At 42.9% G+C, this 26319-nt stretch overlaps 1 protein-coding gene across 3 annotated transcripts; it reads left to right on the forward strand.

Moving 5' to 3' along the window:
• The first annotated feature begins 52 nt into the window (after positions 1–52).
• On the forward strand, positions 53–23903 carry UTP25 (UTP25 small subunit processome component). 3 transcript variants are annotated; one of them, XM_086694590.1, is made up of 12 exons: positions 53–271; positions 1187–1226; positions 2456–2690; positions 4414–4575; positions 6509–6597; positions 8536–8946; positions 10948–11167; positions 13007–13209; positions 14585–14767; positions 14904–15016; positions 15787–16032; positions 23317–23903. In XM_086694590.1, exons 1-12 carry the CDS (start codon positions 165–167, stop codon positions 23558–23560), a joined length of 2253 nt encoding a protein of 750 aa, XP_086550716.1. In that variant the 5' UTR covers positions 53–164; the 3' UTR covers positions 23561–23903. The 3 variants fall into 3 exon arrangements, with proteins under 3 accessions (XP_086550716.1, XP_086550717.1, XP_086550718.1); XM_086694591.1 differs by lacking the exon at positions 1187–1226 and having other exon boundaries at positions 130–271; XM_086694592.1 differs by lacking the exons at positions 53–271; positions 1187–1226 and having other exon boundaries at positions 2634–2760.
• The last annotated feature ends 2416 nt before the right edge of the window (positions 23904–26319 follow it).

The following is a 26319-nucleotide window of genomic DNA, read 5'->3' on the forward strand; positions in this document are numbered from 1 at the left end:
AGGAAGTTCTAACGCGTGTCGTACAAGGCGACGTAAAACGGCTCTGCTTTATGGCAACCTGGTTCCGCCGTAAAGCGCCGTGGGCGACCTCGCGTGAGTGAGTTGAGACAGCTAACAGGTGGGAAACGCGGCTCTTGAAGGTAGGCGACCTTGACGTTTTTGCTATGGGCAAACGCGGGAGCCGGAGCCAGAGCCAGCTGCTCAACACCCTGACTAAAAAGCAGAAGAAGCATCTTCGGGATTTCGGCGAGGAGCATCCCTTCTATGACAGGTATGGAGGGGCACTGCCGGGGCCAGCCGTGTCCGTGGCTTTTCCCGGGTTGGGTCCGCTGGTCTCCCTGGGGATCGGGACAGAGCGGCGCTCCCCGCTCCCCACCGCTTCCCGCGCTTCCCCCGCGGCCTGGGAGGATTTCGGTGGCATCCCGCCTGGGATGGGGTTCTTCGTGGGTCTTCCTGCCTTTTGTTGAGCCCTTAGCTTTATGCTGGACCGCACGCCCCCTATGGGGTGGGGGGCTGCTTTTCGTACTGTCAGAGGTTTTCTAACATTGATTTTGGTGTTTTGTGTTTTCAAAGAGTTGTCTGGGCCTTTCGACATTACTGATTTATCCAGGTACAATGAGGAAACCAGTGTACCGGTAGTTGTGGTTTCCTTTGAGTGTCCGGACTCTCAGTTATGATCTTAGTCCTCACCCGCCACTCCACTTAGGGCTGCTTCATCAGCAGTTGAGGACATTGTAATGAAGCAATGTGCTAGAAAATGTATTTTATTTGCTAAATTGATACTTCTTTCCGATGAGAGCCAGGTACTGTGTTTGTCATTGTGACGTTGTTAAACTTTTGTCAATTATCAGTTTGCTGTATTTTTACAATCCCTGTCCAAGAGCATACATAGTTTTTATGTGACTATAGTTATGTATTTATAATGGTATATTCTGCTTTTTTCACTTAAAGTTGTGTCATTATGGGCGCCTGTTCGTTGAGCGTTCAACTCTTGATTTCCGTTCAGGTCTTTGGATTGAACCTGGCACCGGGCTGTATGCTGAGCATGGGGCCTGCTTAACACTCCCTCTCTCTGCCCCTCGCATGCGCTGGCTCTGTCTCTCTCAAATAAAAAATAAAGTTGTATCATTAGACTTTTTACTAGTTGCTACATGCTAGTAGTTTAACATAACTTGTTTCTTCTCAGGGTTTCAGGAAAGGAAGGAAAACCACAGATTTATCAACCGGTAATGCTTTATACTTTTTTTTACACTAGTTGGTTCTGGGTTGTTTTAAGACTGTATATAATAACGATGAAGTCTGGCTACATTTCCACTCCTTTCGATTTTAGACGTAAGCTATTATTTTAGTAATGTGTACTTTTGAATGCATATGTCTGTTAAAATGTCATTGTGACAACTAATACAGTAACCAGAGTTTGAAACTCTCCTGAGAGATTAGCCTGTTCGAACCTGGTAAGGAGGCTTATTAGAGGGCTCTCTTGGTGAATCCTAAGGAGTATCTTGTTTACTTAACATAAAAGGAGCCACAAACAATGCAAACTGAACAGGGGTCCTAACTCATTACAACAAACTAAAACAAAACAAAACAAAACAAAACAAAACAAAAAAAAACCCCACTAAATTCTTTTGTTGTATTGTAATTTTCTTGTTGTTCCTTTCAAGGTGCCAAATATCTAACACATAGATTAGTTTAACTTCTGGGACCTGTGGGCAGCTCCGTCATTTAAGTATCTGACTTCGGCTCAGGTCATGATCTTGCAGTTCATGAGTTCGAGTTCTGCGTCGGGCTCTGTGCTGTGCTCAGAGCCTGGAGCCTGCCTTGGATTCTGTGTTTCCCTCTCTCTCTCTGCTCCTTCCATGCTCACATACTCACTCTGTCTGTCTCTCTCGCTCTCTGTCTCTCAAAAATAAATAAACATTAAAAATAATTATAAAAAAAATTAGTTCTCATAATTTTAGTCAGCTTTCTTCCCATGTGGAACATTATCAGTTCAAAGAAGGTGAAAGTTCCTAGAATCATAGCCAGACTATCTTTTTAAAATAACTTTGTTGGGGCCCCTGGGTGGCTCAACTGGTTGAGCATCTGACTTTGGCTCAGGTCATGACCTCACGGCTCGGGGGTTCAAGCCCCGCGTCGGGCTCTGTGCTGACAGCTCAGAGCCTGGAGCCTGCTTCCGATCCTGTGTCTCCCTTTCTCTCTGCCTCTCCCCCACTCTCACTTTGTCTCATTCTGTCTCTCGAAAATAAATGAATGTAAAAAAATTTTTTTCTAAAAAAAAATAAAATAACTTTGTTGCTGGGGATGGTTGAATAGATAGGATTGCATATTTACAGAAAAACTAATTTTTATTTATGAAAGCCTGAACCTGTTATACTTTTGGTCTGATGATAATAATCATAGGGTAGAAACGAATGGTTTGTTTCTGTTTCAAAAATTCCCATTTTCCTTTTAGTCAGAGAGTTCAGATACTTCAGGTTCTGAAAGTGAAGCAGAGAGCGAACCAGAGCAAGTTTCTGGGTACCACAGACTACTTGCCACATTAAAGAATGTTTCAGAGGAAGAGGAGGAGGAGGAAGAAGTGGAAGAAGACAGTGCTGTAGATGAGGCAGAAATGGACGATGATGATGGTGAAAGTGATGTCACCGTGGAGGAAGAGACAGCGCCCGAGTCTGCCAAAGTGCGGGAGAGTAAGTGTCTTCAGACATCCTCTGTGTCGGGACAGATTGCCCCCTGAGCACAGTGCCCTCCCTGTACTGAGTGAGTTGGGGGAAAGCACATGGATCCAAAGCAGAGACTCTTAACCTTGGTTGGTTCAGTGATATCTTTGAGAGTCCGATGAAAACACAGGACCCTCTGGCCAGAAAAATGCAGAAGTAATATTTTTGCTTATAATTTCCAGGTCTTCATCAATCCTAGTTAAAGTTTTCTTGATTCAGAGGAAAGGGGACAAAATTCTGTTTTTGTGACAGTTTCAGTTAAAGAGATCATTGTCCCTTAGAGAAACCAAATTTAATGGAAGACAGACATAAAAATACAAACATTTTGAAGCAGCAGATTTGTATGTAACAACTAGCTGTAAGGCGTGGGAGAAATGCCAAGTGGTTGCATGCTGGAGTAAATGGGGGCAGGCTGCAGAGAAGAGCTGAGATTGGAAGTTTAAAGGAATTCTCTCACTCGGACTTCCAGGTGACTTTTTTCCTCTAACTTTGAAACCAACTTTATGGAGCTGTGATTTACGTACAATAAAGCGTACCCGTTTTAAGTATACAACTTGAGGTGTTTGACAAACGTGTACATCCGTGCTATTATCACCAAAATCAAGATTCAGAACATTTCCAACACTTCCAAAAGGTGTCTTGTCTCTTTAGAGTCCATTTCTCCCTGCTGGCATCAGGCAACCACCGACCCGCATTCTTTCCCTACAGATTAGTTTTGCCTGTTCTAGAAATTCATATAAGTGGAAGCATACAGTGTATACCTTCCTGTGTCTGGCTCCTTTGGCTCCTCATGTTTTTGTGGTTCATCCATGTCATTTATGTGTTAGCAATTCATGACTTTGTATTGCTGGAGTAATATCCCATTGTCAGTGTATCTGAGTAACTTTTTATATCTTACTATCTGAAGGCCTATTTTCCTTACAGCTGTATTTTTCTCTCTAAGATGTCATTCACCATCCTTAGTATTTTAATTCAGTTTCCCTGGGATGAAAGTTTATTGCCTCAGACTTAGGGGGCTTTTTGTTTTGTTTTTTTATTTCCTGTTTTGGATTTTTGAAAATGAAAAGTTTGTGAGGTTGTTTTTTTTAATTATAAAACTTAAGAGGGTAGTATAGTTAACCTGTATCTCTACTACCTTGGGATAAACACCTTTAGCGTTTAATGTAACCCTCCAGATTACTTTTTTATGGATACAAGTGTGAGTAGAAGTGTGTGTGTGTGTGTGTGTGTGTAATGGTCTCATACACTTCTGTAATTTACTTTTTTTCTTTAATAGTATACCACAGTCCTTTTCTCTGTGAGTAATTGTGGATTCATATTAGCTTCTTAATTACACAGTATTTCATTGTCAATGCTATGTGGTAACTTAATTATTACTCCATTGATAGAAAAGGATGAAATCAATTTTTCCAGTTATTTCTGGTCATAATCACTGCTGCATTAAACATCCTTACATGTTCATCTTAGTGTACTTTGTCCAGTTATCATCTTACAATAAATTCCTAACTGGAATGGGGTCAACGGTCAGGCTTAATTTTGAAACCTAAGTCTTACACCTGAATTTGCTTAAAAATAAATAATAGTAATGAACATCAGTGTTGATTTAGGCTAAAGAATTAAGTTTTACTGGTCCACAGAAGTATAATTATATTTATGCATAAATAATTTTATAAAATGTTTCTCAAAATGACAGGTCCTCCTGACCCTGAGGGAAAAGGTGGGGATGGGCCACTTGGCACATCACAAGAATCCTCCGAGGAGTTTACAGATGCAAAACATGAGTCACTCTTCAGCCTGGAAACCAATTTTCTTGAAGAGGAGAGTGGAGGCACGTGTTCTCTGAATGCATCACAAGGTCAGAGCACAGTGTGTGTTGGTTCAGTTTCACCAGGTGCTTAGCATGGAGGCTTGTGGGCTAATACACCCCGTTAAATCTCTGGTTACTGGCATGAGCAGCAATAAAAACGGGTTAGCAGCTCCATCTAGAGCTGGAAAGAAATATTTCCCAAAGGTATTTTGTGGTTTTCAGTGGTTAGGCAGTGTTGGGAATCAGGAGGCTATTTAGTAGGACAAACCGCCTAAGAGTGATAGTAGGGAAGGCCGGTTCCCCAGATCCCGGATCTCCACAGTTGGGAGTCAGGGGAAGACCTCTGATTTTCTCCCCAAGCAGGGAAGGAAGAGAAAGGAGAAAAGTATTTTGCGCTTTTCTCTCTGCCCTTCACTTGCTCTTTGTTATTGGAGCAGGAGTTTTCCAGATTTGTAGACTCAGGACTGGCTAATCTGATTGGTCCTCGTTACCAGGGAGCCCCTTAGAGGCCAGAAAGCTCCATGCTGTCTCTCCAGTCTCTCTCAGCCTCTTGGTCATGCCTGTGTCCCAGTGGCAGTGACTTGGACAAGGTCTGGCTGTGGTGGGGGTAGGTAGGTCTCTGCTCTCTCTCTCAGCTCCACTTTCTCAGCCTGTGCCTGGCAGGCAAGTCAGGTTGGTCTTGTTCTTTGCTTTGATGGCCTTTTTGGTCCCGTTGCCTTTCTTCAACTTAGCTCTACAATTACTGAAGCTGAAATTTTGATCCATATTTGGTTTATTTGGTTCCGTTGGGTGTTGTGCTGGAGAAAGAGAAGTTAGCAGGTAGAATTTGGGCACAAACCCAATTCTGAACCATCAAAACTTTAAAAACATTGGAGGTGACATTAGGAAGCTTGATTATCCTAAAATTTCTCTGGTTGTTTTGCCTATATAGGTATATAAGCACCTAGAATTCTTATGTCCTATTGTTCTGTCTTAGGTGTTTAGTAGAAAGTGCATTGCATTTGAAGTTTTACCATTTGGATCCTTGCATAGGTCATTTACCTTTTCTCTGCTTCTTTAAAAACATTTTTTTTGAAGTTTATTTATTTATTTTGGGAGAGCACATGTGTGCGTGATAGTGGGGGAGGGAAGAATCCCTAGCAGGCCCTGCACTAGATCTCACAAACTGAGATCATGACCTAAGCCGAAATCAGGTCAGACACAACTGACTGAGCCACCTAGGCGCCCCAACTTTTCTCTGCTTCTTAATGAGTGGGACTGGAAGACAAGGTTGGGTGGGCAGCTCAGAGGACTGGAGATAACCCCAAGTACAGATGCTACCATTTGGATCATTTGTTCAACTCAGTTGAGTATTGAGCATTTCTGCATGTCCTGCAATGTTAGATAAGTCAGACATGGACCTGCTGTCAGGGATCTTACAGTCTAGTGTATGAGACAAGTCTGCACATATATGTGTTGCAGTGGGTGGGTAGGGACGGGGTGGGGGTACTGTCCCTAGGGCACTGAGGATGGCCTGTTAGTGGAACCAGCACTGTGCCTGGCACGGTAGGCTCCAGGGAAATATTTATTGTGAGTCAGGAGATAACATTAAACTGATAATATTTGGACATACAAAAATGAGGTGAAGGACAGAATAGAATTTTTCATCGAAGGAAGGAATCCCACAGTGGCAGAAGAGTTTGAGGGCCATGTAATTCAAAGATTGTATTGGAGAAGTAGATTGGAGTTGTACATCCTGCAGCGCCCCAGATTTCAGACTGAGAAGCTTCTTCAAGGGTTTTGAGCTGGGAAGTAAAGTGATTAGAGAAGTGTGTTAGGAAAAGGAACCCATTGGAAACTTTTGAGCTGGGAGAGAGGGTGGGGAGATCAGATGGGAGAAAGGATGAGTTAACACCATGGAAAGAAGTGTGTTGTTTAGAGGGGAGACCAAGAAAACACCTGTTTTCTCCAAGTGTTCTGACATTCTGGATTTCTGAATTAGATCCATTTCTACAGCATGTGAACAAAGAACTGAAAGAAAAAGAAATTCAGGCTGTTGCCACAAATTCCAAAACTACTCACCAGCTAAAAGTAAGTGTTGCTTGGTTAGTGGTCACAAACGAAGTAAAGCTCCAAGTAAAGCAATGGTCTTGGGTTTTGGCGGTCTCCTCGAACATATGATGCATGCTGGTGGTAGATGGGACAGGGGAGCATAACCTAGGAAGGCTGGAAGAGCCTAGGGGAGCACAGTTGTAGCTAGAAAGGCCTGGGGAAGCTGGAGTGTGGGAGCCAGAGAAGAGTGGCTTTGGAGACAGGTACACCAGGGTTTAGATCAGCATCTGAGAGGCGTTGTTGCATGACGTAAGGCAAGTTAATCTACCTTTTTGATCTCCACTCTTCTCATCTGTTAGAGGGGGGCAACAGTGCTTATCTCAAAATGAAGAAATTTAGTTTACTGACTGATACATAGAAAGTGTTGAGTAAAACAGTAGCTACTGCTGCTGTTTGTTTGAAATAATCTGAGATAGGTTCACAACTAAGTAATGCAAATGTGGAGCAATTTTTTACTTCTTTGTGTTTTTTGTTTTTCACCAGCTCATGCTGTTTATAAGAATTGGTCATCCTTGTTTAATTGAAATTTTTACTGAGATAATAATTATAGATTCAATTGTAAGAAATAAAGACACCCCTTATGCCCTTTGCCCACTTTCCCCCATTGGTAACATCTTGCAAAACTGTGGTATAGTATCAGGGCCAGGAAATTGACATTGACATGCTCTTCTGTCTTATTCAACTTTCCCCGGTTTTGCTCCTACTCTTTTGTGTGTGTGTTAAGTTCTGCACTGTGTTAAGTGTCCTCTGTCCACCACCAAAGTCAAGATGCAGAACATTTCCAGCACTTTAAAGATCTCTCTTGTTCCCACTTGCCCTTTTAAAACCACACCTCCCTCCCTGCCTCTGATTCCTAATCCTTGGTAATCACTATCTGTTCTCCATTTTACAGTTTTGTCATTTCAAAAGTGTTATGTAAAAGAACCCTGGGATGCCTGGGTGGCTCAGTCAGTTAAGCGTCTGACTCTTGATTTCGGCTCAGGTCAGGATCTCATGGTTTGTGAGATCGAACCCTGTGTGGGGCTCTGTGCTGGCAGCATGGAATCTGCTTGGTATTCTCTCTCTTCTCTCTCTGCCCCTCCCTTGCATGCACGCATGCATGCGCGGTCTCTCTCAAAATAAATGAACATTAAAAAAAAAAAGAATCCTACAGATTGGCTTTTTTTACTTTGCATAATTCCCTTGAGGTTCATCCCAGTCGTTGGTGCATATTAATGATTCTTTTTATTGCTGAGATCATTCTTTTTGTTCCCCCACCCCCCACCCCAGGTCATCAGTTTTGTTACAGTGCAAAAATTTCCAAACTGGTGTCTCACAAAAATATACTTTAGGATTTTAATAGCTGTATCCCCCCCCCAAAAAAAATTATTCCATGTCCAAGTAAATTTGGAGAACTTTAGGTTAAATAAAATAGAACAGAGTTCTTATCACAGGACTCACCAGAACCTTTTGTATTTAATATACATTGTGACTCTCCCGGAGGAGGATTAGCTTTTGTGATGTTTACCAAAGTTATTTGACCTTGGAGCCCTTTCTCTTCTGCAATGAATTTTGATTTCCTATAACATATTCCACAGAATAGTTTGGGATACACTGACACAGTGAAGAGGTCAGGTTGGAAGTCAGAAACCTTGGGCTCTGGCTCTTAGCTCTGTTCTCTCCTGGAAAGTTTGTCTGAATCATATAACCTCTCTGAACCTCAGCTTTCCTAAACTGTAAGAAGAGCATTATAGCATCTACCTTGCAGGGTTGTTGGTTAGGATTAAACAAAATGATCTTGTAAATCAGAGAGATCTTGGTAGATTAGGAATTGTGTGAGTGTAACATAGTATAATGCATTTCTTTTTTTTTTTTGATTTAACTTTATTTTTTATTTTTTGCATTTCTAACTCAGCTCTTGATCTGTCTCTTTCCTAGTGGCCCATATTGGGCCAGCTTGTCTTTTCATCGAAGTTTCAGAAGTTGGAAACATTTAAACCATCAAAGGACATTGACTTAAAGTCACTTCATCTCCAGAAGCCTCTGGAATCCACCTGGACCAAGACCAACAGCCAGTTCGTCTCTGGTTCCCCTAAATCAAGTAGCCCCTTCACACCCCTCCAGAAAGAGCTCTTCCTAATTATGAATTCTTACCGGGACCTTTTCTACCCAGAAAGGACTGCCCTGAAGAATGGGGAGGAGATCCGCCATGTGTACTGCTTGCATGTAATAAATCATGTCCTCAAAGCCAACGCCCAGGTGCTCGGTAACAATAGCAGACGCCGCAGCCAGAAACTTGGGGTGGGTGACGATGATGACTTCAGAGACCAAGGGCTAACAAGGCCCAAGGTGAGTGACAGCAGGAGGACTTTGTCCTCAAGAAGGAGGCTGCAAGGCACTGCCATATAGGTACTGCCATATGGGCACTGCCTCGCACTTAGCAGGTACTCGACTATTTTAATGATACGAATTCTGGAATAATTAATGAGTCCAAGAGTGAGCATGTTAGTTGGGCCAGGTAGTGTCAGAGCAGTACAGTAGACAGCTCAGTGGACTGTGTCTAGCTGCATATTTGTGGATTTAACTGGAAACTTGTAAGTCACAGGTACTTCCATGATAGTTTTCCTTAAACATAACCCTGAACATGTGTAAATGACACTTCATTGTAAATCTCCTCTTGGTGATTGTCAGAGCTGGATGGAACCTTAGTAAGCCTTTTATCCAATCCCTGGATGTTAAAGCTATGAACAGAGACCCAGATTCATAGAGGACCTTGCTAAAGAGAACCAGGGATGCTCAAGTAGCAGAGATGGGATTAGAACCAAGGATTCTCTTCACTGAGCCACATACATATGTAAACCTTGGAAAACAAATTCCTATATTTCCATTATATAGTTATTACTGCCTAAAACTATTACATTTATGTGGGTTCATAAGTGTAAGTTCCAGTTGATTTGGGGGCTTTGGGAAGAAATGTGTTTTAGTTGTGCTCATGTTATTCATGTTAAGTGGCTACATCTTGTGTCGTCAATTTCCTATACCCCCTTAGCCTATATCCCTCCATATTGAAGAATCTAAAAAGATTTTTTAGATTGTTTTACTGAGTTTAGTAGGATTCTAGGGTTTAATACTGATGCGGATCTTAGACATTTCTTGGTCCAACCCCTTACTTGAAAGCTGGGGAAATTGAAGCCTGGACGCTTACATAGCGTGGCTACTAGGCCAGTAACTTGGCCTTCTTCAATCTTGGGTCCTCACTGCTGCACTGTACCAGGCTGAATCATGACACCTCTCCAGCTGTGCTGGTTCCCTTTCTGGGAAACTGAGTCTTGGACATAAGGATTATAGATTTATCTGTTTCCATTTACAGTTGTAGAGAAAAATGAAGCAGATTAACCGTGAAGCACATTTAGAATTTGATGGATTGTGTGATCTGATGGGCTGTTCACATTGTTGATATTTACAGAAGGCTAGTTAGAAATTTATTTATCAAGCATATTCTGTTTTCATTCTTAACAGTTGTAACTTTAAGCATTTTTGGAAATGTTTGGAAAACTTAATTTTCCATTGAGATATGATCTTATTTCAGAAATGCTTTATCATCATTTCTGAAAAATGTACTAAAGAACATTCTAGAAAAGTAGTGATTCATTAATCCTTTTCCTTACCAGCTTTATTTGTTCTGTACTTATTACAGCTAATTCATTTATTTATTCATTTTATATTTACCCTTTGAGGCTTATGGACAAAAATACCAATACTAAGTTCTTTTTTTTAATTTTTAAAAAAAAATTTTTTTTTCAACGTTTATTTATTTTTGGGACAGAGAGAGACAGAGCATGAACGGGGGAGGGGCAGAGAGAGAGGGAGACACAGAATCGGAAACAGGCTCCAGGCTCTGAGCCATCAGCCCAGAGCCTGACGCGGGGCTCGAACTCACGGACCGCGAGATCGTGACCTGGCTGAAGTCGGACGCTTAACCGACTGCGCCACCCAGGCGCCCCATACCAATACTAAGTTCTATGGGAGACAGAAATGAGTACCATTCCTTGCCACTTGTATGTTTCTATTGGGTTTTTGCTAGTGGGCAGCTGTTAAAGGCATTGACTTAATCCTGAAAGGTATTTCGACATTCTGGTTGAGAAATGCCTCCTGTGGGGCCATGAGCTTAAAGTCCACAGGACACAGTACTGTGGATATTAGAGGTACTCAGCTTCTAGTACTGAGCCAGGTCCTGTGCAAAAGGGGTGATCTGTGGAGGGTTCTTGAGCTCCATGTCCTCAGCAGGCTGACTTGCAGCTGCCCATCCTTCCCCTGGTCCCACCAAGGCTGCTGCGGCTTCCTCCACAGGTGCTGATAGTGGTGCCCTTCCGGGAAGCTGCTCTACGGGTGGTCCAGCTCTTCATCAGCCTCCTCGAGGGCAACAGCAAGAAGAAAATAATTGTGAGCAATAAAAAGAGGTTTAAGGGAGAGTATGGCTCAGATCCTGAGGAGAGACCACCCAACCTGAAGAGGCCTGAGGATTATGAAGCTGTGTTTGTCGGCAACATCGATGACCACTTTCGGATTGGTAATTCCTCCTTGTCAGAACTCAGACCCCAAGGGACCTACAGTGTGAGGTTCTCATGGCCGAAGACTAGACGCCTGGAATTAGGCATTCTCTCAGGGGGTTGAGATGTCCTCCTAACAGGGGTGGGGTGCATTTGAAACATCTTGTCTGCCAGAGGAGAGAGTTTTGCTTGGCTAATGGGGTGGACGCTGGGCTAAGGGTGGAGCATCTCTGAAGCTCTTATGTAAAGATACGTGCACATTTATAACAAATGTCTCAGCACACCCACAGCTAGTAGCTGATGCTACAGGGGAGTTGGAAGTGACACAGGCTGAGTGGGTCCCTCGGGGGAGGCTAAATAAACTGAGTGTCTACGCATAATGGTGGACTTTCCTCCTACTGGCCATGTAGAGTGCCTACCCCTGAATTGTCTCCACTCAGGACTTACCAACTGCCACCCAACTTGTTTTGTGTTTGCTTGTCTCGTTCAACTCCCATATACTTGGTTGGTTGTGTATTGATAGAGTAATGTTCTTGGGAAAATGTTCATTCAACAAACATTTATAAAGCATCTATTGGGTGCCGGGTACTGTTAGGAAGCTAGAGATACAGAAATAAAAGTTATGGTTCCTGTTGCTAAGGAAATCCAGCCTCATGGGAAAACAATACAGAATGATCATGATAAGTACTGATCAGAGGATGCAGTGGATGTTCTGGGAGTGTTTAAAGCAATTTCTGTACTCCAAACGAGGACAAGATAGGGAAGGCCTCCTGGTGGAGGTGCCATTTATAGAAAGTTACAAAGAGGGGCGGTCAGCATGCAGGAAAAGATTTCAGACAGGAAACTGCATGTGCAGAGGCATCAGGGTGAATAAGCCAGGCATGACCTAAGATTTATATAGGCTTTAGCAGGACTGGAGTGTCAGGTGAAACGGGACAGGAGTTGATGTTTAGTTTTACATTTTTTTTAATGTTTGTTTTTGAGAGACAGCATGAGCAGGGGAGGGACAGAGAGAGAGGGAGACACAGAATCCAAAGAAGGGTCGAGGCTCTGAGCTGTTGGCCCAGAGCCTGATGCAGGGCTCAAACCCACAAACCATGAGATCATGACCTGAGCCAAAGTTGGCCATCCAACCAGCTGAGCCACCCAGGCACCCCAAGAGTTGATGTTTACTTTTAAACATGTGCAAGTGTCCTGCAAGCTGCTGCTGATGTCAGTTTTGAGCTCAGGAAAGAGATGTGGGCCGGAAATACAGATCATTGTAGAGGTGATGTTACAGTCGTGGTTGGTGAATACCAATTTATTGGTAAATGGTGAATACCCATTTATTACCCATAAACTTAGGTAGAGTGAAAGTAGAACTTACAGCCAAATCAGGGATTTGTGGAAGAGCTGTTTGGATATGGAAAGATTGATATGGGCCAGGTCAGGTATAGAAATGGAAGTGAGTATTAAAGTGGGGAAAAGAACATTTCAAGGAAGATTGGTTCAATATGCTGCTTTATGCATTTGTGATAAGAAACACTAAAGTGTCATTGAATTGGTGACCTTGGCAAGAGTCATTTCAGTGGAGTGCTGAGAATTGAGCCAGATTGTGATGCATTGAGGAATGAGTGGGAGGTTTCTAAGTGGAGACCATCCTCTGGGGAAGTTGGCCCTAAAGGAAAAGAAGAGAAGGGGAGCTAGATGGGACCATAGACTCAAGAGAGGGAAGATTATTATTATTTTAGTAAGTGAAACAACTTGAACATGGTTATGTGCTAAGGGAAAGATGTGAAGGTGCAACATACATCAGAGGGTGAAAGCCAATGGCTTGGTGGGAACTAATGAAGTAATGTGCACTTGGCTGTTTCCTGTAGGAGTGGCAATCCTTCAGAGGAGCATCCGACTGTATGCCCCCTTTTACTCCTCTGACATCCTCATTGCCTCCCCGCTGGGCTTGAGGACCATCATTGGTGGCGAAGGAGAGAAGAAGAGAGATTTTGACTTTTTGTCTTCTATTGAGCTTCTCATCATTGATCAAGCTGACATTTACCTGATGCAGAACTGGGAGCATGTCCTGGTAATGGTGGTCATTTACATTTAGAGTGACAAAGTTCACATTTAGGGAGAGTTGTTTAAGCCTTTTTTTTTTTTTTCTTTTTTAATATTTTTGAGAGAGAGCATGTGTGTGAGTGGGGGAGGGAGAGGGAGAGGGAGACAAAGAATGTGAAACAGGCTCTGTGCTGTCAGTGCAAAGCTCAACATGGGGCTCAAGCCCATGCACCGTGAGATCATGACCTGAGCTGAGGTCACACTCCCGATCCACTGACCCACCCAGGTGCACCAGTGGTTTAACTCTTAAAGGGCTATTTAAGTCCAAGTGAGAACTCAGTTTGGAAATGGAAATGTTTCACATTTTCCAGTTTGAAAAAGACTTTTGTCCCGTTTTCTACCCACAGATTGGTCAATAATCATGCAGAGAAATAAAAATTCTTGTCAGTATTGTCATATCTCCAGCAAAGATTTCTTCCCTTCAAAGGTCACTTCTGTGAATAGACCACTTGAGTGGCTGGTTGGTAGGTTGGTTCCTTTTAACCTGGAAGGTCTTTACCTGACTAATTCTTCCTACAAGTTATGCTCATTCTCTCTTGTTTGGCCTTCAGAGGAAATGGGAAATGTGGCTCAGGATTTCTTAATGTGTGATCTTGTTTTACAGAGAAATGTAGGAGGTCTTTATCTTCCTACTGTAACATGCTGTAATTTTTCCTCCTTCCCCACATACTCTGCAGTGTTGACCATTTTTGCTTTGGAATAATCCTTATCACAGAGCCATAGGTTTGGTTTTTACAGGCACATGAGAACTTGCTTCTGTAGTCCCAGGGCTTGCAGGAAGGTTGGGGCAGATAAAGGGGAGCATTTAGTCATAAAGGAGGGAATACATTTATAGTACTTGTTATCTGTTAATATAGATTTCCAGGTGAAAATATAATGAAGATAGAAAAGGCATGTTGATAGCTGAGTCTTATTTCTTAATTTGAGGGAAAGGCAGGTGTTGTGTCTCTGGGGATCTCCTAATGTTTGAGAACTAAGTCACTGAAGAACAACAGCTCTGTTTTCCATGTCATTTCTCTTCTTATCCAAGTCTGGGACTGAAGAACCCATAGAGTGACCAGGCAACATTTCTGAAGTTCCTTTTAAAGGAATATTCCTGCAAGTACCATTTTGATCCTTTCTGAAAGATCCAAGAGATGGTCAGTTTTAGCTTACCTTCCTTTTGGCAGTGTTCACCTAACTGGGCAATTCACACCCATCTGGGCCTCGATTTTCTGGTGTGATTTGGAGGTTGATTGTACATAGCCCATGGGGTTAATAAGATGATAGATTTATAAAATGCTTAGCAGTGCCCAACAGGTACATCCAGAATAAAAATTAATGGTAGTTATTTTTGTTCAAAGCATTTGATGAACCACATGAACCTACTGCCATTGGATTCACATGGGGTGGACTTCTCTCGAGTGAGGATGTGGAGCCTCAATAATTGGTCCAAGTATTATCGCCAGACACTGCTTTTCGGGGCCCTGCAGGATGCCCAGATCAACTCCGTGTTCAACAAGTACTGTGTCAATCTGCAAGGCCAGGTGGGCTCTCTCCTTGTTTCTCTGGGTCTTCATGAAGCACTGTGTACTGTTTGGGTCATGAGGCATAAGGAGAAGATGGCATTTGGTCAGCAGTGGGGATGGCTGGCCTCCTGACACTCTAATTGACTCCTGACAGGTGGCTGTGAGGAACGTCCCAATGACAGGCTCCATCAGCCATGTCCTGGTGCAGCTTCCACATGTCTTCCAGAGGATGGAAGCTGAAAACCTAGCTTCAGTGATTGATGACAGGTACCTATCCCTTCCTGGTCCCATTGGACACTTGGGGGTCAGAGAGAGGGATTTGGCTTTGGCCTATGAGATGAGATAATTGAACCTAATCATCATTGACAGAGGAGGAGACTGAAGCCCAGAGAGGAATGGTACCTTGTCCTAGTTCCCCAGCTGGTTAGTGATAGCATTAGTACTGCAGATCGGGGCCTTTCCACAAGATTGGGGCATTTCTTAATTACATTACACTGGTTAATGCTGCAGAGTGTTCTATGTCAACAACTTAATTTTAAGCCCTTCAGAGCAGGAATTAATGCCCAGAAGCGAACACGGAAACCTTTACTTTTTTCTTTTTTCATTTTTGAAACCTTTAAATATTCAACTCTAAGCCCTTCACCTTTTGCTTCCTGCAGACATCAAGGTTCCAGTGTTTTTAATTCTCTCTGCATTTTCCCTGTCTCCTCATGGTGTTGGTCAGGGGACCATGGGAGTTGTTCAGTGATGATTTGTTGATTAACAACAGAATGAATGAATGCGTGAGTGAATGGTTTGTGTATGTACTTCTAGAATAATTCTCTGAGATATACTGGCATCGCATCTATTTGTTACAATGAATAGTGTTAGCACTTATTTTTTTATCCTTATATAATCTCTTTGTGATGAGGTAGGCCATACTGGCCTTTTGGGGGAGGTAGAAGGAGATTGTGACTTGCTCAGGGTAACCCAGTTAGTGAGGACACTGAGGGCTAATCTCTCGGTCATTGACTTTGCCCTTTGCTTTTCCAAATCAGGTTTAACTTTTTTGTGAACAAGATTTTGCCTCAGTATCGTGATGCAGTCATGTCTCACACGCTCATCTATGTCCCCTCCTACTTTGACTTTGTGCGCCTCCGAAATTACTTCAAGAAGGAAGAACTGAACTTCACCCACATCTGCGAGTACACCCCGAAGTCTGGTGTCTCCAGGGCCAGACACTTCTTCCTTCAAGGAGAGAAGCAGTTTCTGCTCCTCACAGAACGCTTCCATTTCTACAAAAGGTAAAGTAGTGCCAGGTTTTGAGTGTCCTCTCAGGAGGGGAAAATGCAGTGTGGATCATGGCCTACTTCTGAGTGCATGGTAAGCTTTGCAGTGTTGTGAGGTCCTCTTGTGTCTACCTTTTGTAGAGGAGCCAGAGAGTTTTGGAACTGGACAGGCTCTTCTTGGTTGGTTGGTTGGCTTCCTCCCCAAATGGGCTCTGTTGGAGAATGTAGAAACAAATGAGTGACTACAGTATAATCTGTGTGGGTCTGGAGCGGGTCCACACTTGGGGATGCTTCCTGAAGCTGTGGTTGTACACCTCAAGAAAGATATGACTGAGTTGAACAACTCTAGATAGCACAACTGAAGTGACTGTAGGAAGCAGAGGGCCCTGTCATGGAAGCAAAGCCAAAATACCAGGGACTGTGTGGTCTGTGGAGGCGGAGGTGGAGGCTGAGCACAAAGTCAGTGTTCAGAAAGTTCCAGTGTGTCTTGAAGAGGTGCACACACACTTCCTGACCAAGGAGACTAGGAGTGAGGGGCCCCTTGTTTGTAGGAGGCAAAAGATGAGGGGCTTACAACTGAATATTTAATGATTTCAGAATTTGCTTTGCTTCCCCACTATGTGATTTTGACAAAACAAGTTGGACTGGCCTTTAAAAAAAATTTGTTTTAAATGTTTATTTACTTTTGAGAGGTGGGGGGCGAGGGGCAGAGAGAGGGGGACACAGAATCCGAAGCAGGCTCCAAGCTCTGAGCTGTCAGCACAGAGCCCGATGTGGGGCTCGAACTCACAAACCATGAGATCATGACCTGAGCCGAAGTTGGACGCTTAACTGACTGAGCCACCCAGGCGGCCCTGGATTGGCCTTTTTTTAAAAATTCTAATTAGAGTGTTAGTAATATTGGGCTTTCTGTTACTATTTGCAACCTTTCGTGCCCTGAGAAGTCAGGTATTTTATGGTTTTGCCAAGTTTGTCTCTGCTGCCAAGTGAAAAGCTCTTTTTAAACCCTTATCTACAGAGAGAGGGAAAATTGCATCCTATTATCTCTTCTTTCCTGATTCACAATAATGTTCAGTGAATTTACGTTTTGCCTTTACTGTTTTATTAATTCTCAGTCACATGTACTACTGAGGGGCACTTTTTCTCAGAGAACTCCAAACACATAAGAACTCTTCTAGGCTTTGGAGCATATTTGATGATGCACATTGGCATTGCTTTGCCTTTTAGTTTATCCTGATGTTAGGATGTGCTCCCCAGACATGTTCTTGTTACTAAGATGGGGAGGGAGGAATCTAGCATCCCACCAGGGCTGAGCTGACATGACATGACCTCTTTGGCTATTCTGCTGACTAGGTGATCTGTGAGTGGAGAGAGGAGAAATGGCTACATTTGTGTTCTCTGGGCTCCATTCTGGGCCACCTACACAGGGCTGTTTGGCCAAAGAGTGCTGATGAATTTTGGCATCGTTATTTGCTTTGTTCCGGTGAGTTGTTGTTTTCATTCATGTTGGAAAGTGGTATTTTGGGGGAGTTTGCACTCGGCAGGTCTTAAGAGACCTTAGTTTTCTGTCAGCTTGACACACGAAAGCAAGCCTTTTAAGTGAAGTGTATGGATTGGAAAATTTCCCAGCGTGATGGTCTATAGCAAGTATGAATTAAGCCGGGAGGAAAAGAGTGTTCTCATCTAGCAGCTTTTCAAGGAGAGGGCATGATGTCTTAAGTAGGCAGCACAATCCACTGGCTTACACCACTGTATTTACCAAACTATTTAGCCCCCAAATCATTATAAAGACAAATCAAGCATGTACCACTTGCTTTATACCCTGGACCAGGTTCGTGAGTATATCCTGTCCTGGATTGAAGATGAATAGAAGCAGTGTGCTTCAGTGTTCTGCGACTGCTAATTATCTCAAAGTTTCCAGCTCTAGATTTTTTTGCTTGAAAGGTCATAAAGTGATGATAGGTGCTTTTATCTGCAATGCCTTTGTGATTCGATTTGACCTTGGGAAACATATGTTAAACTTTAATATCCAGCTCTGAAATTCTGTATTTATATTCTCTCTAGAAGTAGGCAGTGTTAGAAATACCACTGCTTTTTTGTGAGCTAGCAAAACATTTTCATCCAGAAGATGATTCATTTTTTTGTGGGGATTGGGGGATGAAACGAATTGAATCTTAGGATTGGACAGGCCTTTGGTCATGATGGCCCACCGAAGGATGGGATGCTTCACAGTCCTTTCTGTGAGCTTTATCACTGGGTTGCTACAGCAGGGAGAATTCTTAACCAGGGCACAAGTCAGAAACTCTGGAGGTGGGATTTATGGGGTTGGGAAAGGCTGCTGGGGTATTTCTTTTATCTTCCTTTTTTTTTCTTAATGTTTATTTTCGAGAGAGAAAGAGAGCACCAGCAGGAGAGAGGCAGAGAGGGAGGGGAGGGGCAGAAAGAGAGACAGACAGACAGACAGACAGACACAGAATCCAAAGCAGGCTTCAGGCTCCAAGCTGTCAGCACAGAGCCCGATACGGGGTCAGACTCACAAACCATGAGGCCATGACCTGAGCCAAAGTCAGATGCTTAACCGACTGAGTCACCCAGGCATACTGGGATATTTCTGACTACTCCCAGCCCCTACGTGAGAATCCCCAGTTCTGGAAATAGCAGACCAGCTTTATAGACAATGTGGAGAAACCAGCCTTTCAAATCAGGTGTGAGTGCCTCATTTATCTTTCACATTTGGTAGGTGAGGTCGACATCTGAATGTCCTTTGTCCTTAAAGTTCCCATCCAGCCATTGAGTCCTATTTCTAGGGGTCACTGAAGACCCAAAACCTGTCCCAGGGGAGGAAGAAGCTACATAGGGGAAGGGATGCTGAACATTATGGAGAATCGACAGTAACTGTCCCTCTGAAGAGGCCGTCACCACGTTTACTGTTTCCAGGAGATACCTAGTCTGTTGTGGGAGATTGAAACTGAGAAAGATCTTCTTGGGTTTTAAATACAGCACTTAGTAGAATTTGTTTTGTTGTTTTGTTTTATAAGTATGCTGATTCTAAGAGTGTTAGACAATTGTAGAGAACTTGGAAAATGTAGGTTAAAAAAAAGAAAATGGAATCTCACTGCCCTGATATTAATACCCATTTTAGTGTGTTTTTTTAATGTGAAAAATACGTGCACATGTACAAACGTGTGTACCCCCACACACGCATTTTTTTTTTTAACTAAATTGGGATTACATTGTACTCATTGGGATTTTTTTCTTTATGCATTTTATGTGTTCGTTGAAAAAGAATTTTAATATGTTAACATTTTGGCATATGTATTTGTGTATCATGGGTGCATTTTTAAGTTGACATACATAGCTCTATCATGTCCTCCCTTCCCCCAGCTTTTTATTTGGAAAGATTTCATTTCACAGGAAATTGTAAGACTATAATAGTGAACGTCGATAGCTCCTTTTGCTGGGATTTCACCAGCTGTTAGCATTTTGCCACATTTGTATGCATCCCTGTTCTCTGTCTTTCCTTCTCTCTGTCCATTCACATCTTAATTTTTCTTTCTGAGCCATTTGTAAACAAGTTCAGGGGCTTCATGACATTGAACCCCTAAATCTTTCAGCATGTAGCTCCTAAAAACAAGAATATTATTTTATCTAATGGTAATACCACTCTCAAACCACTTGATATTATTATAGTAATATCATCTGATACATAGTCTGTATTCAAATTTTCCTTGTTGTCCTGATGACCATTGTAGCTGTTACACCCCATAATCCAGGATTCGGTTAAGGATCATACATTACATTTGGTTAATGTTTCTTTAGTCTGTCTTAGTAGTTCTCAGCTGGGGGCAGTTTTGTTCCAGAAGACATTTTTGGTGGTCAAAACTGGAGGGTTATTCTAGTGGTCTAGTGCTTCTAGTGGATTGCGGCCAGGATGTTTCTGGATACCCTAGAGTACAGAGGATAGCCCCACAACAAAGAATTATCTGGCTCAATAGGTCAGTAGTGTGGAGGTTAAGAAACCTTGATCTAAAATAATTCTGTTGCTTTTTTTCCCTTGACATTTTTTGAAGAGCCAATCCAGTTTCCTACAGAATGTCCCAAAGCCTAGATTGTATAATTGTTTTGTTTTATTATTCAGGTTGTTTTGTTTTATTATTCAGATCACTGGTTCCCAGATTTTGCTGTACATTAAAATCCCCTTGGGGAGCTTTTAAAGATCCAAATACCCAAGGCATACACCCCAGTGCCAATTAAATCCCTGTGTCTGGGGATGGGAACGAAGCACAGATATTTCAAGCACACAACCAGACAGGTGATTCATAGTGCAGTGACGTTCAGACTAGATTAAACATCTTTTGGCGAGAACTCCACATAGAGGATATTGTATACTTTCCACTCTGTCTTGTCAAGAGGCACATAATGTCGGTTTATATCATTGTTGGTGATGTTGAATGTAATCACTTGGTCAAAGTGTATCTGCTAGATCTCTTCATTGTAAAAGTACCTTTTCTATTTATAAGTAAGCTATGAGGTGTGTATTGCATCCTTTTAAATGGCATATAGTATGTTGTATGGATATATAAGTAGCTCAGTTTCCTTTTCATGGGTATATAGATTCTAAAAAAATTGTTCTATTATATGCAACAATGCCAAGAACATCTATGTGCATAATTGATGGCATAGTTGTCTAGTTATTTTATTAGAATAAATTTAGACAGGAAAACTTGTTAGCTCAAAAACTGTATACATTGAAAAATTTATTATGCATTGCCCTTTCCTCCCTCCGTCTTCCCCATATCTTCTCTCCCTCCCCAAAATACACACACAATAATTTATACTCCATTAGCCTATTTCTGCAAAACCCCACTTGTTGCCAGTGACTTGATAGCCAGAGTGATTCCTCAGTGTGTTAATGTCTTTTAAAGAGTCTTGCATGTGTGCGTGCGTGCATGTGTGTGTGTTTGTAATTGTCAATTGAATGTAGGGGCTGAGATGGGTAGTACTTACAATCAGGCATACCTCTTACTCTTCAGGCCACTCGTGTGGGAGTTGTGAATCGAGTCAGGATTTGGTTATTACTGTAGCTAACCTTCCATGCACCACAGACTTCAAATTCCTCTAGCAGTCAGTGCTTAGTGTAGGGCCTGGGGTACCGGCAGGTCTTTTCTCAGTGTCCATCTCCTCTCGGCTTCCACCAAGCCCTGTGCCCCTGTGACAGAGGAGGGGTCTTCCCCACTCGAGCCCCTTTTGCAGCAGCAGGCTGCTCTTGCTTGTTACTCCCTGCGAGGCTTGAGGTGGGATTGGGGTTCTCTCCGTGTGGCTTGGTTTGAGGCGGGCCCTGTTCGTCCTAGGCTGCGGAGCTGGGGCCCGGTCAGCATTCCTGCAGCCCACTCCGTGGCAGCCAAACCCCACCTTGAATCTGTGAGGGATCTTGGTAGGAAAGAACTTCCTGCTTCTCCCACGGTGGTGGCAGACCTGTGCTTATGTCAGTGTAGGATCTTGGGCTGAATGGATTTTGTGTTCTTTCCCCAGGGACAGTCTGCTGCTGCTTTTTACTGGGTGTAAGTCTTGTGGTGAGGAAGCATGGGTGGGCCTTTAAGGCCCCAGCCCCAGCTCTTGACCTTTGCCCCTCTCTCAGCAGTTTCAGATTTTACTTCATATACATATGGGTCTGGGAAGTGAGTGAGGTTTCATGTCTGCACCGAGGAGTCTCTCTCAGGTCTCCTGCCTCGCCTCCCACCTTTCTCCACGACCCCCATCGGAGGCCTGTAGAAGAGAGCTCACGAGTGAACGCGAGCTAAAGGAGTGTCCACCAATCTCAAGGGTTCTGAGCTGTCGCACAGGCCTACATTTGCCCTTTAAGAATTTGTACAGCTCTTTTCTTGCTACCCATTTTCTTGGCAGCTGCCCTCTTCCTCCTGTGCTCTGCCAGAAACACTCTCTTCAGAGAGGTTTGTCACTCTGGAATTCAGTCAGTGGTGGGCTGGCTCGTGAGATCTGCTTGCCCATCTCTTCCCGACTCCCAAGTTTAGCAACATAACGTTGGTAGCTTGAAATTGGCCACGGTGGGAGTATTTACACCACAGAATTTGGCAACTGCTTCAAATCCGCACCCTCTCTTCCCCACTGAGAACCAGTTCTTAAACATACACCAGCACACCATTGAATCAGTTCACTTGGTTGCCTTGTGACGTGTGCTGTCTAGGCTCAGGAAAAGGAACATAGGTTATGTGGCCTTTTCTGGTTAGTGTGGAAGCAGTGCTGTCTTGAGTTTTCTACGTACAAAGCACAAGTGGAACTTGGTGTTTGCTCTTGTTTGTTTCTATAACTAGTGAGGTAGAACAGTGTACTCAAGTTCATTAGCCATTGGAATTCCTTCCTTATGGTAATGTGGAAAAGTGAACCAAGTAGTGGGTTGCAGTTACAGTTTGGAAGATGAGGGTCTCCAGAGAGATCAGGATGATCTGTGGGCTAAGAAGACAAGGAAAGCGGATCCTCTGTGAATAAAATAGAATTCCCAAGTGAGTCTTACATCAGCAGCGTATGAGAGGGCTTTAGCAGGAAAAATCAGAACTTTGTCAACTATAAAATCTTTTGTTATGGGGCCCCAGAGGAAATAATTGACCCGGACCCGAACCATACAGTGAGTCCCTAAGGTCCGCACCTTGCCCCCCCTCCCCCCCACCCCCACCCCTGCATACAGCGCTGCATACAGCGCTGCAGCAGGGAGAGAAGTGCACGAGCTGTTGAAACTAATTGCTTTTCCGTAATGCCTGATGGGTCCTCAGTCAGGATTTTGTAAATGGGTGAATGTGGGACATCTGCCATGGAGTTAGCATGTCTGCAGAGTGACAAGAGAAGACTGATGGGAACTCCTTTACAGTTTATGCAGTTCATTTTACGACCTGGGTCTGACCTCATTGCCATTACAGGACATTCTGTTTTGCCCGATTATAATAAGGGTAACGTTAAGTTGTGTTTACTTTTTAAATTTTCTGTGACAGATCTTTAATCCTAGTCTACTGTTCTTCCCCATCCTACCTTGGTCTACCCAGAGTAGGCTCAAGAAATGCAAATTTGTTTTATCACTATCTCAAGCCAAACATTAGGAATTCAAATACGTTGTCACAAAATAAGCCCTTCCAACTCAAAATAACCTTTGATCTGTCGGATGGTGAGCCATTATCTTCCTCCTTGAGCACGGAGCAGCAAGAGGGAGCTACGCCCCTGTCGAACTCTCAGGTAGCTTTTCCATAAATGTTCTCAAGGAGATATAGCCTCTCTTTCCCCTCCTAATAGGTATACCATAAAAGGGATCAGGAACCTGATTTTCTATGAACTGCCAACATATCCCCACTTCTACAGCGAAGTCTGTAACATGCTGAGAGCCACCAGCAGAGGAGAGGAAGCCACCTGGACTTGCACTGTCCTCTACTCCAAGTACGACGCCCAGAGGTTGGCTGCTGTGGTTGGCGTGGAGCGGGCTGCGCAGATGCTGCAGTCCCACAAGAACGTCCACCTCTTCGTTACTGGAGAAAGATGAGAACTTGTTGGACAGGAAACGGTATTGGCGGGATACCTGATGCTTGGTTCTGTGCCACTTGGACCCAATTCTGATCACTTACGCAAGGACTGCTCCAGGAAGGAGCACCGGGCAGCAGCGGAGCGGATACGTCTTTCTCTTTAGGTCATGCGTCCCTGAAAAGTTAAATGCAAACCAGATTCTGGGCACATCTTTCAGAGATCAGGAGGGAGCTAATAGAACTCTGAGAGGTTGGCAGAAGGAAAACGTTCTACTTGTGAAACTTTTTGTAAGCCATAAATTCTTCTGGTGTTATTTTATTCTCTAATTTATTACACTTGGTAAATTCTTTCAGATTTGCCTATTTCTGTCTGATGCTTCCTTAAAGTAAGGCATACATGTCATCGCTTGTGAGAATTGGTTGTGAGAATATTGGGAGACTTCTTGCTGCTGAATATCATCTTAATTGTGGATCACACGTGTTTTGCAAAACTATTATTTTTCCCCAGCCAAACTGTTTTAAATCTTAAATATTCTATTTTAATTCAGCCTAGAAGAATACATTCACTGATTTTTTTTTAACTCACAATGGTAAATGTTGTAAAATATACACTTAAAATCGTGTTATTTGAAATAACATTAATCTTTACTCTGTTTCAAGAAATAATTTTGTGAGACTCTTGGTGTCATGACATCTGTCTTCATGTCACTGTCTTCATTATTATGGTGGCCCTTTTTTAAGTCCTATACAGATAAAAATGAAAATCACACTTCTAAAAACATTTTTATTTTGAAATATTCCCAGAAAAATTGTAAGTCCTGAACCTAAACCATTTGAGAATAAGTTGCTGACTTGATGGGCCTATCATTCGTAAAAATTACCCCTGGATGTAGTGTGTATTTCCTGTAAACAAGGACATTTTTCCATGTAACCAGAAAACAAATATCAAATCAGGAAACTGCCATTAATACTTATTGCCGTCTAATCCTTGGCCACCATTCAGGTTTTGCCAAGTGGTCCAGTCATGTCCTTAATAGCAAAAGGAGATAGTTGAGAATTACATGTTGCCTTTCATTGTCGTACCTCTGTAGTGTCCTTTATTCTGGAAGACTACCCCAGCTTTTTGCTGGCTTTCTTGACTTTGACATTTTTGAAGATTACAGACTGGTTATTATTTTGGATAATGTTTCCCTTTGATTAGGTTTAGTTGACGCACCACTAGCAGGAACACTGAAGCACTGCTGTGTCCTCACCCCGTCTCATCAGGTGGCACACAGTGTCCATGTGCCCCGTCAGTGATGATGCTAACTGACCACTTGTTTTTCTTTTGTCTTTTTAAAATTGTTTTTTAAAAATTTTATTTTTAAGTAGTGTCTACATCCATTGTGGGGCTCGAACCTACAACCCTGAGATCAAGAGGCACATGCTCTACTGAGTGAGCCAGCCATATGCCCCGCTAACTGACCACTTGTTTAAGGCACTGTTTGCCAGGGTTTTCCAGTATGGAGTTACTCTTTTCCTGTTATTTGTTAATTTCCGTCAGTTTGGGCTTGTAGTTTCATCTTCTATTCAATGGGTTATAATCCATTACTATCATTGTGGACATGTATACACACACAGCATCTGAATTTATTTCTACATCCATGTATTGAAAACCATGAATTCACACCACACTTTGACACCACGGACGCCTTCCGGTGTTCTCCCTGTCTGTAGTTGCAACTCCCCTCTCAGACAGTGAGATATGTGGCTCCCATTATCCTCAGTGGAACAGCCTGTAATTGGTACAGATTTTCTTTTACTTGGACACACTTAAAATTGCTTAGCAAAAACAAGTAAAATCACTTTTGGGGTAGTCTTCCTGCTAAGTATTTAAATAGGCATTTTTATTTCTCTCTTCCCTCAACAGGGAAAGTAGAACTATTCATTCCATATACAGATGGGTTCCTAAAGTTCTGAAAATTGAGGTGACAGTCATAAGCTGCCCAAACCAATGCTACAAAGACCGTTTTATATCCCCAGAGTGTCCTGTGTGTTATTGGCCTATCTGTGCTGCTGTTTACCATGTATACATGGAGCATGTATATTATGAGAAAAGAAATGGGTTCCCTTGCCTGGTTCAGAGATAGGAGGAAAAAGGGGCTCTGGTTGCCCCCCCTCTTCTATTTCTGTGTTCATTATGCTGCACTGTAGCTGATCTCATGGCTCTCATTACCACTGCTTACAAGACTCCCAGAGCTGCGGCTTCTCTGGATCTCTACGCACGTGTGAACCTGGATTTTAAGTCCATGAGATAGCCCCAGGAATCTGCATTTGATTAAGCATCCCTAGTGATTTTAGTGCTGGCTTATAGGCAGCCAACTGCTTCTCACCTGTGAGAACACGGAGGATTTCAAGTGTGAACAAAGCACTTCTTTTGTTCTTGGCTCGGTACCTGGGAAAGAAGGTAAGCCTCAGTAGCTGGCCCTGGCTCCTGAGTTGATTGCAAAAAGTTGATTCTCTGGAATGGTTCCATTAAAAGGATGCCTTAACATCAGATCTCTCACATACACCAAATAAGGGAGAGAAGAGAATTTATTGGACTATGGATAATAATGCCTGAGCTGGAATTACATACTATCTTGCTATTTCTTATTTTTTTTCCTTCCCCATAGTAGTAACAACTAGCTTAGCACTTTTCTTTTTGAGGGGAGAAAAGCTTTGAATCATGAATGCTTCGTACAGCTGGCTGCACCATGTGCAATATTCAAAAAACAAGAACTAGCTAATCATAGAGAAC

Source organism: Puma concolor, chromosome E4 (genome assembly GCF_028749965.1).
Source record: "Puma concolor isolate L17-30 chromosome E4, mPumCon1.1.hap2, whole genome shotgun sequence".
NCBI lineage: Eukaryota > Metazoa > Chordata > Mammalia > Carnivora > Felidae > Puma > Puma concolor.